The sequence below is a fragment of the Bidens hawaiensis genome, unplaced genomic scaffold (genome assembly GCF_021521415.1).
Source record: "Bidens hawaiensis isolate Kalapana, Puna unplaced genomic scaffold, B.hawaiensis_p1.1 tig00003126_1, whole genome shotgun sequence".
NCBI lineage: Eukaryota > Viridiplantae > Streptophyta > Magnoliopsida > Asterales > Asteraceae > Bidens > Bidens hawaiensis.
Window position 1 is genome coordinate 2540272 of NW_027491168.1, and position 11925 is coordinate 2552196.

General features: G+C 34.7%; 1 protein-coding gene and 1 pseudogene across 1 annotated transcript; both read right to left on the reverse strand.

The window, feature by feature from the left end:
- Positions 1–656: 656 nt before the first annotated feature.
- Positions 657–2429, reverse strand: LOC143622371 (agamous-like MADS-box protein AP1; annotated as a pseudogene).
- A 1115-nt stretch (positions 2430–3544) lies between these two features.
- On the reverse strand, positions 3545–7986 carry LOC143622387 (putative UDP-arabinopyranose mutase 2). The gene is made up of 4 exons (XM_077093557.1): positions 7669–7986; positions 5947–6197; positions 4807–4974; positions 3545–3903 (listed from the first exon to the last, which is right to left on the reverse strand). The coding sequence occupies exons 1-4, from the start codon at positions 7981–7983 to the stop codon at positions 3579–3581; spliced, it is 1059 nt and encodes a 352-aa protein (XP_076949672.1). The 5' UTR covers positions 7984–7986; the 3' UTR covers positions 3545–3578.
- Between the last annotated feature and the right edge of the window lie 3939 nt (positions 7987–11925).

The following is an 11925-nucleotide window of genomic DNA, read 5'->3' on the forward strand; positions in this document are numbered from 1 at the left end:
AGGCTCACCCTTTGTCCCTTGATTACGCTCCTTCGACGACTATCAACGAGTAGCTATTCACAGGATGATTTACTTAATGGTATGATTTTAAAGTATTGTTATTATGTTATTCGTTATGGCCGTTTTTATGGTAGCTTTTAGTTTTATCTTTTGGACTTCGATTTAAAAGGAAAATATATTATATTTTTCTATTATTGCGCCTTTTTTCCTTAGGCATACACTTAATTTTTGCCGCCCTTTGCACCTTTGACTATCTATGATACTGACTGCGTGTTTAACAATATTTGAGATCTTCATTTGAGTCTATGTTGATAATGTTGTAGTCTTGGAGTTGTATATTTGTCCAATATGTGCTTTCTACCAAATTTGAAAAATCTAACCAGTCAACACATATTGCGAGCAAATACCATATTCACATTATGCATCTTGTCTGCATAGTTGTAATCCAGGAAAAATTACACAACACATAGAATTGGCCTCTTATGAGTCTTGCCCTAACAACTGACTTTTAATATTCTGTTAAGTGTAATTTCAATAACATAGATTTTCAATTTACCAACCAAACAAAACTAGACTCAGAAAGGAAAAGAAACTCCATGAGTTGTCCAATATGTAAGTTGCATGACATTATTACAACTTATATACACCTCCACTGTCTACAGCATGCAACATGAAAACATATGCATATATATATTTAGAAGTTTATATGTATTATCTATCTACTGGCTGATGGGCTGAAGCATCCAACATGGCGTGAGAGTCAACAGTTGACTTTGTGTCAATGTTTCTTCTATTTCTCCATTACCTCTTGCCTGGTGAATCTCACTGCATTGCATATGAATTTCATAAATCCTTTTTTTTAATTAAATAGAGAATGGGTTGAAAGTTGTTCAAGCCATGTAATAAAAAACACACAAGGCACTCAGGTGAACACACAACTATTAACTTTCAAAAGCCCACCTTGAAATCATAAGCAGTATTTTTTGTAAAAAAAAATGTAAACAAGTTAACGGTTGAAACAGCAACTTCTATAGCACTAAAAGTTAGAATTATTACTGAAAGATCAGCGGCTAACCCGAGGTTCAGTTGAAATGAAGATGCGGTCTCATGAGTTAGCTGGTCCATGACAGGCTGTTGCGTTAGCTCTTTTTCCTTTTCTTTAATCTGCATAGTTTCGGTAAAGTGTGTAAATATCGTTAGGTTATGACTTATTTATATCACACTGTAAATTGAACAATTCAAGGGGCACGTTATGTTACCTCCTTCAAAAGCAAGCTATTTTGATCCTGCAAAGTCTTGTCCTGCGGGTATTTTCATTTTGGTCAAATATTAGATTATCATGTTAGCCCCATGACAGCACACATGACACATTTTGTTTTTAATAATCGTGAACCGTCACCAGATAACTCATGGGCCCACTGATATTTTGTTAACCAATTGGATTAGGTAAAATACAACTTGTGATGGTAGGGGCCTTTAAGGGGAGTTAAAGGCAGAAACCGGTGGAAGCTGGAGTTAAATCCAAGACATGCTTATAACTACACCGTCCCCTTGAAAGTTCATGTGGCACATTTAGTTTAGATTTCAATATAATTCATTAATTTGTAAAGTTAAAAAGCATAGGAAATTATTCAAATGCCCTTTGCCCCTTTAGTTCCTACATAAGAGGATTGGATTAAATGTATACTACAAGTCTGTTATGTAATCTGACTATGTTTCGGGAAAATGGACATACCTTCCTTTTTAGCTCAGAAATCGATCCTAGCATCAACTGGTTCTGCGAATAAAAACACACATCATAAATTCATGTACGTAAACTCATCAAAGTATATGAGAACTTTTGCCTTTTGAAAGAAACCTCGCATTGTGTATTTTACTCAACTAATCAAATAAATAGTTTTAATAAGCAATCCTGAACAGTCCTTTTAGATATGAAATATATGTATGTACCTTTCTCAATCTAAGACGTCTAACAGCCTTTTCAAGTTGCTGCTCTATGTTCTGAAGTTCCTTGAGACTCAAGGAATCAAGGTCTTCTCCCATGAAATTCCTGTTATGAACAAACATGATGACATCATTAATGCTTTATTGCATCATAAATATATGTTATGGGACTTCAACCTTTATTTGACCCCTTCATATGTTTACAGATGTGGATTCTCACATGCTAGAAAATATGATTATACACTTTTTTTTTTTTTTTTGAGAACATACCTTTGATTTTTCTCCAAGACCTCTATTCTGGCCTTCAGGTTTGCATATTCCAAATTCCAGCTTACCTAAAATTATTTGAATATCTACTTTAATGATAGTAACACGTTTTATAACAAGTGATTAAACATAAGATCGTGACGTACTTGAGATTGATGGTCGGTCCTATTAACCTCCTTTTCGGTTTGTCTTTCATACCTCTCAAGGATCCTTACCATTCTGCCAACAATATTGTTGTTAGAAGTGCACATATCAAAATAAGTCTCAAAGCTAAACCTAGACATCCAACTAGTTGACCAGAGGAGATGATTTTGACTCATTTGCATATCTTTTTTTTACATATATAACACAAACATTGGTCAAACTTAACATTTAAAGTTTTGAATTCATAACTTAACATTTACTTTGACTTTATTACATCTAATCTAACTAATATAGTAAAGCAAAACCAATTTGTCCGCTTGTCCTTCTCCTATAATTAATTATTTATAACTAATTAAAGAATTCTTGTGATAGCTATATATATTTTTCCTACATCTTTTGGTTTTGTAAAAAACAATGGAAAGAATTCTTATGATATATATATATATATATATATATGACGTATGAAATTTTTTTCATCTATATGTAACACAGGCCAATATCCTAGTTTTACATGTATAGTAGTTTCTTGTTTATTTATGTAAACTTTTAAATAAATCACCAGAGGTAAAAAACCCTTCCCACTTCTCGAATATTTTAAAAATAAAATAAAATATTATTATGAAATGGGATGCCACACAAAACAAAAGGAGGACTGGCTTAGACGAAAGTGTAAAAAGAAAACTAAATGTATGAAAAGGTAAAGTGATTGTTTAGGGACCAAAACCATAAGTTTGAGAGAAAAGAAACTAATTACATCTGTATAGGACCAAGACAGTACTTTTAAAAGATAAAGCGACTGTTTATAAAGATTTAGGGGCTGTTTAGTAGCCTCTTAAAAGTCATTAAGAGGCTACCTCTTAATAGCTCATAATAATCTTTTAATGGTTAAGAGGTAGCCTTAAGTATGAATAGTTAAGAAACTACCTCTTAACCATTCAGATGTTATGAGCAATTAAGAGGTAGCCCTCTTAATGACGGTCACTCAAAAGTTACTCAACTGTTATCAGTAACTTTTGACCAAGCAAACATCCAAAAACAAAACTAAGCAAACTACAATATATCAAAACAAAAGGATTAACAAAATTAAGATCCTCCAAGAATCCATACTGCAGCAATAACTAAAATACCTTTCTTTAAATAAAACAAAACAAAATAAACTCATAAAATCATGAGAAGCTTCATTGTATAACAGAAAAACAGACAATAATCTAAAAACCAACACTTTATTTCCCATTGGGAAGCTGTGTAGACGGGTTAAGCTCGTCCCATGCTTCAATCCACGTGACCATGGCTTCGGCTAGCTTGTTGAAGTAGTCATCAACTTTCCCGAGCTTAGCCTTGACCTGTTTAGAGAGCTCCTTGTAGCAGCTCTGAACCGTCATACACTCTTTTGGCAGGGTTGCGCTCTGAAAGAACGGGATGAGCTCCTCTTGCCAGTAAATACCCTTGTATTCCTTTTTCAGGTTCACAAACGGGTTGCTCGCCTTGCTGTGCCAGATATATGGTAAGCCCGTCTTCACACCTAACCCTAGGTGGTCACAGATTACCATCAAAAACCAATTACAAAAGGGTGGTTAGTGAAAAGTAGGAAACTATGCGTTAGGTGTGGCAAGAGTTGTAAGCGACCCAAGCCGAGCCAGGTTAGGCTCGGGCTCGAGCTTGAAGTTAAACAAGCCGACTCATGGCTGAAAAGTCGAGCTTGACCTTGGCTCATAAAAGCTCGAGCAAGCTTCTTGAGACGGCTCGTTAATTTTTATTTTTTTAGTTTTTTTTTATAAAATAGAGAATTTATAATATTATATGTATTATGTTTTTTTTTTTTTTTGAGGCAGATTGAAAAAATTGTATGTCCTATTTTTTTTGTTTCCAGTATTTTTATGTTATTTATATTATTAGATATTAACATTTGGAGTTTAATTTAACGAGCCAGTTAACGAGCAAGCCACGAAACAAGCTAGCCCTGGCTTGAGCTCGGCTCATTTGCAAACTGAGCCGACTCTGCTAGCTTACGAACGAGCTTTTTCGAGCAAGTTTCAATTTTTAACAGCCCTAGTGTGGCCATTTTGACCCATTTACTTATTAAGTGAACGGGTCAAATTGGTTGGAAGTGTTTTCAATGCAGAAAAGCTAAAGGAGTGTTTGGGACTTTGGGATTGCCTTTACAAACTAATTATCTGATAATTGTAGTTTCAAAATCATGAATAATCAGTTTTCGAGTGTTCAGGTGGAAGTGATCATTTGATTATGTTTCAGAGGGAAATAATCAGTTTTAAAATATATAAAGTAAACTAGTTAACGCAAAATACTTTAATCACTTTAAAAACTCAATTCCAAACACCCCCTGAATATATAATATTTAAAAAACAAGATTATTACTGAAACGGTATAAATTTTGTAATCCCATCCAAGACATTTAATATTTATTAAATACAATAAAATAAAATTTATACCTTGATGCACCAGCCAGCCCACATGTCATCATACCGCCCGATTGGCTGACCATCACCCATGAGACCAAAGTACATGGCAGGACCGATTAACTCACGGTCAAAAGCAAGATTCATTCCGCACATCGGGAAGAGGGTGCCCTTTGGTATGGTTAAAACGGCATCAACAAATCTAATCATATAGCACAAAGGATTAGACTTCAAAGGTGAGCCAGAAAAAGCGTTTGACCTAGGGTTGTGAATTTCTGGCACGATACAAAAATACAGCACAAGCATGACACGATATTTGCAGGTTTGAGTTTAGAATAAACAAGTTCGCGTAATTTCAGGGCCGTGAATGGTCGCGTTCGTGTCAACCCGGCGGGTTTGCGGGTTGACCCATTTAACCCATCAACTTTTTATTTAATATTTTTAGAATGTGTTTATGTCATTAATTAAACTGGTTGATGCATTTCATGGCGAACCATTTAGCTAAACCGGCCGTTTTTGTGTCAACCTGGCGGGTTAGTGGGTTGACCTGACCCGTTTTAACTCATTATATATATATATACATATATATATATATATAATGTGTTTTAGATAACTAATTAAGTTACCTAGGTATTCTATACCAAAATTTAAAACTTAAAAGAGAAACTGCAACACAACATTTTATAATTAAAAACGTATTTATTTTATACACACTTGTATTTTTTATTATAAAGTTGAAATTTTATAGTTATTAATACGCAACAAAACAAAGAATTAAAAAAATCGGCTGTGTCAACCCACGAATATTCGTGCGTTTTTCGTGTCAACCTAGCGGGTTTGCAGGTTGACTCATTTAACCCATTTATCCTTTTTTTATAATTTTAGAATATGGTTTATGTCATTAATTTGATTGGTTGGGTATTGCATGCCAAAATTTAAAACTTAAAAGAGAAATTGACATAACATCTTATAATTAAAATGTAACTGTTTTATATACATTTGTGTAATTTTGTTTTTAGTTGTAAAACTGAAAATTTCAAAGTATTAATATGCAACAAAAAAAATTCAGGTTAAATAGGTCGTATTCATGTCAGCCTGCAAATGACTGTCGTGTTCAGGTTCATATGTCCGACCCGCTATCAACATTTTGAAAAAAAAGATTAATAAAACGCACCTCGTGTTCCGCTCACGTGGCTTGACGAGTTGAGTGGGGGCATCATAATCTGGAATATTAAGCCAAAGCCCGTGAGAAACCGCAGTCGGGACCCCCTCACGAAGACTAAAAGGGTATCCACGAACAAAATCTGCTCCTTCTCTGTATGGATCATAAAGCGTGTTAAAGAAAAATGGTGTGGATGGAGACAACAAGTTCTTGATGTGTTGCTCAAGTGCATTGATATCATTCCCTGATGGATCTTTAGCAACCTATCAAATCAACATAGTTGTCGTCAGTAAAATGTCTAAAATACCCTTTTTCGAGTAACATAGGAAACATGACTTAAATCAGTAAAGCTACAAAGCCATGGCCTTTTGGACCGATCTAGCATTAGTCAAATGTATAAATTCCCTTTCTACACACGCCTAGGGGTGACACTTACTGGCACGACATGACAAGAATCAGGCAATGAAGAACCATGTGTATGACACACACACAAAAAAAACACACCATAATATTATTAATTAACATGAAATTGATTGTATAATTAAGTATTCTCCATCAGTCTAATTGTCACAAACACGGTTAATCTAACTTTATATAATACATGAGATAAGGATAAATTAAGAAACTTGATTTTAAGAGTTTTACAAATGCTAACACATAAAGTACATGTGTAAAAAGGGGTTAACTTGCCTTTTAAACACAATTCACCTAACTTACAAGTTTGCCCCCTCATCTTTAACCATATTATGTTTTTAATTTAATCTTAAACTAACTTCCCACCACGATTTTTAAACGACCATAACTTTTTCGTACACTAATATATTTGTAAAAAAAAAGTGCACCATAAAATCGAGCATTTTATTCTCTTTAATTTGAGTATGATATTGTTATAATTTTTTCAATTTTTAAAAAAATTAATAAGTTACGTAGGGGTGCTCGATGCCGGTTTTTGATGGTTTGTAAGTTAAACTTGTGAACCCAACCATTAGTATCAATTTTTCATCGTCCAAACCAAAATTGAATCATTGAAAATTGAAACCGAATCGTTACCAACTCTCTTATATATAACAAAATAGAAAAAATGATAATTTTAGCAACATAAATGGTAAAGATTAATGGAACACCTAGGATGCGAAATTATAACAGGAACGAAGATTATAAAAAATCATACTGGAATTAGGCTAATTTAAAGTTGTAATGGTCACGTTTACTTGTATTAAAAAAGACTTTGTTCAATTATAACTATATCTAATATATAACAAAACTTGTCAAATACTAAATAATAAAAGAGATTAAAATGCATACAACATTTAAGTTTGGTCTAATTTCATATGGCCGGTTTTCAGCATAAGCCGTGAACCAAACTGTTAGCTACGTTTTGAAAATTTTGAAACCAACCAACCAAGTGAAAGTAAAAAAAAAAAAAACCCGACCGTGAAACCAATCTGATGACCGGTTTAAAGGCTTTAATCCGAACCATGAACACTCTCTTAATTGTTATGTGATTCGCAGGGTTTGCGTTCGGACACCCGCCTAGTTACATATAAGATATATGTAACCCAATATTATAGATATAAAAACAGCAGATCCATATTCAAAACCTCATAAATCTAGCTTAAAGCCCAAGATCCTCAACAATTCAATCAAAACCAACAATTTCAAACTGAAACCCACAATTGAACAAAACCCAAACCTAAAAATCAAAATCATAAACAACAAAGCAAGCAAACTTACAAAGCAATCGTCATCAATGGTGAAGATATACTTCTTCTTGGAGACCATGTAGCCAAAGCACCGACAAGCAGAATCCTTGAAGGAGATGCAAGAGGATTTAGGACCCAGAATTCGGTTAATATCGTTACGGTTGTAGAGCTCATAGTCGAAGCCTTGGGGGACTTTGATGACTTTGGAAGGATCGCCGTCTTGCACGATGATTAAATGGTACGCTTGGAAGAACGGCCGCCACATTTCGAGGAAATCGAGGTTTCGGATTGTGGGTATGACGATGTCGAGTTCGTCTTTTAGTAAGGGTACAGAGGAAGAAGCCATTGCTGGAACTAGTGAAAGAGAATGAGGGTTTTGGGTCAAGAGTTGAGATGGGTATATATAGAGAGGGGGGGTTCGTGCGGAGTATAGAATACGGGGGTGTGAAAGTATGATAAGTAGACAAAATTATGGCGCTTTTCAAGTTCCATATGCATAACCTAACACGAATTAAATCAAACCGGTATTTTATAAAAATGATACAACCGATTGAACCGGTTTGTTTAACCGGGTTGTATAGTTTACCTTATAATTTCATATAAATACAACTTTTACTAAAAATTAAAAAACAAAACAAAAAATACATAATTCCATAATAAAATATTATTCAAAAGTTAATTCATCTTCAAAAAACAATACAAAATCACTTGATTTTCAAACAAGTTCTTTTAAAATAAAGGTGCACGATAGATTTATGTCATCGGAGTTTTGCATGCATCGAGTTCACGATCTCTTAAAACGATGAAATGTCACTCTCACCGCCAACCTTATTAACAAGAGTATAAGTGCCATCACCACTTTGGTGGGATGGTAAAGGCTTTGGCCTTTGGGTGAGAGGTCCAGGGTTCGATTCCTGGTATTGGCGGTATAATGTAAATAGTAGGAGGAAAGCTTGAATGTTCAAAAAAAAAAAAAACAAGAGTATAAGTACTTTTATTTCCAACAATATTAAATATGAAGTTTTAGTTTCCTATAATCATAATATACAACAATTAAATGAAATAAGTGACATATACAAAAAAAAAGGCCAAAAACATAAAAAATCCGGTAGGCTTTTAAACCGGTTTATGTTCCATAAAACCGCTCAAATATACCGGGTACAAAATATCGGGTTGCTCATCAAAATCCGATTCAACCGGTTGAACCGGCCGGTTTAAACCGGTTTTAAAACACTGAATTAAACGACTAACTCTCATTTATATTAATCAGGAAATCTAACTCAAAAGACTGATTACAACTCTCAAATCCTAACTCCGTTTAACTATTGATGAACCCTAACTTGGTTGCATCTAGATGAACCCTAGCTCGGTTACATCTCGTGTGTGTCTCTAGATGAATCCTAACTCGGTTGCATCTCACGCATTTTATAATGTTTTAACCATATCTTGGTTTATATAGACTAACCTAGCTTGCTAACTAAGACATTACCAAATATAATTAAACCCTAATTGTAACCCTATAAACTCATTACATCATTAATAAATCTCACCGGCCCAATAGGTCCAACCTAGTCACATACATGTGACAGGCCTATTAAGTTGGAAATTACGTCCAACAATCACCCCCTAATTTTCGACTTGAAACAGCTGGTTCTTCAACTCCGAGCATGTCTCATTTGCCCTGTTTAATTTGACCCACTATCTTGACCTTCTCGGCTTTCACAACCATCTTGGTATTCATCATCTTGTCTTGATATCCCGGAACTCTCCTTGATCCATGGATGTGTTCTTTCGGCTCTCTTGAACTCGACTACTTTAGTGACCCTGTTCCCGACCATTCACTCGGTCGTATGAACTCGCATATATTTCGTTTGACAACTATCTATTCCTCAATTCAACATCCAATTTTCGTTAATACAAAGCATTTACCGGTAGAATTGTCCATATATTACCAAGAGAAATGCGATGGACATACAATGGTTCCAAATAATTCTTCAATTTTATGAACGAGCGCACTATCCCGAAGCAGTGGCGGACCCAGGATTTTTGTTTAATGGGGTCCCATTTTTCGATATCTGATTTTCCTGGTCGGTCGTCCGGGTTGGGGCAAGGTGAGGTCCCATTTAAGTGCTTTGTTATGTTAACTATTTGACTTACCTACATGTACGTGCAATCAATCTCTCTTATAATTTCCAAGTTGTTAGGTTTATTTACCGCAACGATTTAGTTTTGCGTCTATAGAGGAAACATTCAAGGTTATTTAGTAAGATTTAGTGTGTATATTCAATATTGGCAATCAAGATTTGTTTGTTTAATAGAATTGTTGTTTTGTGTTTGGCCATTATAGCTACTGAACAACTTTTTCAAGGAGTAAAATGTATTTTTTTTTTTGTTCCATACTATACTGAACTACTGAAGCATAAACTACCTTAATAAGGCTTTGATCTACATTATGTGGTTAGAAGGATTTATGGTTTCACATAGTTAAACATAACTCTTGAAAACTCACATGTAATATGATGTCTAAGAACATGTGACTATATACATGCTGCAACATGTGACTATATACATGCTGCAATACACAGTTGTTGCTTTGTTATTGAGTTGAATATAAAAGAAAAAAAAACTGTCTAAGCAAGGTTTGAACTCGTGACTGCTGCAATACACAGTTGTTACTTTGTTACTGACTGAGTTGAATTTAAAAGAAAAGAAAAAAAAACGGTCTAAGCAAGGTTTGAACTAGTGACATATCAGTTGTAAAAGAAGGGGTTTACCATTACACCAAGGTTAACTTCAATACTATGGGTTCCATCTATTAATTAATATGAGGTCCATGAACAAATTAATATACCGTCTCTGAGACATTTTTAAAAAACATTGGTGTCCCCGGACCCCGATCCACAGTACGTGGGTCCGCCCCTGTCCCGAAGCATGATGGGTAGACTAGCCACTGTTAGACCGACAACTCGATCAAGCATATCCTCTTAGCCATTCCAAATCGAAGCCTCAGAGAATAAATAATATTATATATATGTGTGTGTGTGTGTGTGTGTGTGTATGGTGGAGTTATAATAAGAAGTAAACTGTGCCTAAAAAGTGTAAGAAGTAATCTGATGCGTTAGATTAAGTGATCTGATGGTCTAGATGGAAAGTGTGTTTTTTAGACGGTGTGTTTTATTTTAATATCTACTTTATAACACTCTAGAGGTATTATGGTCAAAGTGTGTTATATTTTATATGGAAACATTATCAATCTATAATTATCATTTTTTAATTCAAATTTAAAACACACCATCAAAAACATAACAAGATATATAATAGTGTGTTTTAATAAGAAATAATCAAAATAAAAAAAACCAGATTTTAATCAAAATTTAAAGCACAACACCAAGAACGACTAGAAACATCTAGACAAAAACACACTTTTATTAACAAAAACACACTAATTAACTCCACGACACGTTATTCCTCTTCGGCATTTCATCAAACAGTTGGCGTGCAACCTACAAACACACTTTTATTAACAAAAACACACTAATCCACTCCACAACACGCTATTCCTCTTCGGCATTTCATCAAACAGTTGGCGTGCAACCTACATTTTCCCCAACTTCACATACCCATCTATCACCGCAATCCACATAACATCCTAACTCCGGTGTTGGCACTCCGCTAAACCGCAACATTGCCATTACCCCGCCATCACCAACGGTACCAGATCGAACCCGGCAACGTCAGATGGCGGTCGAAAAACGGAAAATATGTGGAGATCTGAAACCTACATCAACATATAAACTGTTCTATCTCTGCTAACATAGAAAATAAAATAAATATGTTAGTCCATATTCAGCCGAAAGAATTTTTTTTGCAAAAAAAAAATAAAAAAAAGTAAAAAAAGAACGCCCTACCTTTTTAATCAATAACGAAAAAATAACCAAGTATTACATTATCTACGTAGAAAGCAAGCGGCAGGAGATATATGAGCACATCATCTTCTTCGTCCGAATGCAAAATTAGTGGTCGGCGGCATCAACAGATTTGAACTCATCGTTTCTCATTTACCTAGAAGTGGTGGTTGTGGTTTCAGATGGGCGGTGGTTGCTGGCGTCGAATCAGGTTGGTAGCGCGGTGGCGGTGGTCGACATGGTTGAACGAATGTGATGACCAGTTGTAAATGGTGTGAACCAAATTGAAAGAGAATTGGGTGTGGAGTTTTTTATTTTGAATTGAAAAGTCTGGATGTGGTAAAATAAAAAAGAGAAAAAAATTATTTTGCTTAATAGTTACC

What these genes read in the sequence shown, in the direction of transcription:
- LOC143622387 (XM_077093557.1), bottom strand. Translation starts at nt 7,983, where the DNA reads ATGGCTTCTTCCTCTGTACCCTTACTAAAAGACGAACTCGACATCGTC. An exon ending in CCACGTGAGCGGAACACGAG is followed by an intron (nt 4,975 to 5,946) that starts GTGCGTTTTATT and finishes CTATATGATTAG; the next exon opens with ATTTGTTGATGCCGTTTTAA. An exon ending in TGGGCTGGCTGGTGCATCAA is followed by an intron (nt 3,904 to 4,806) that starts GGTATAAATTTT and finishes TTGGTTTTTGAT; the next exon opens with GGTAATCTGTGACCACCTAG.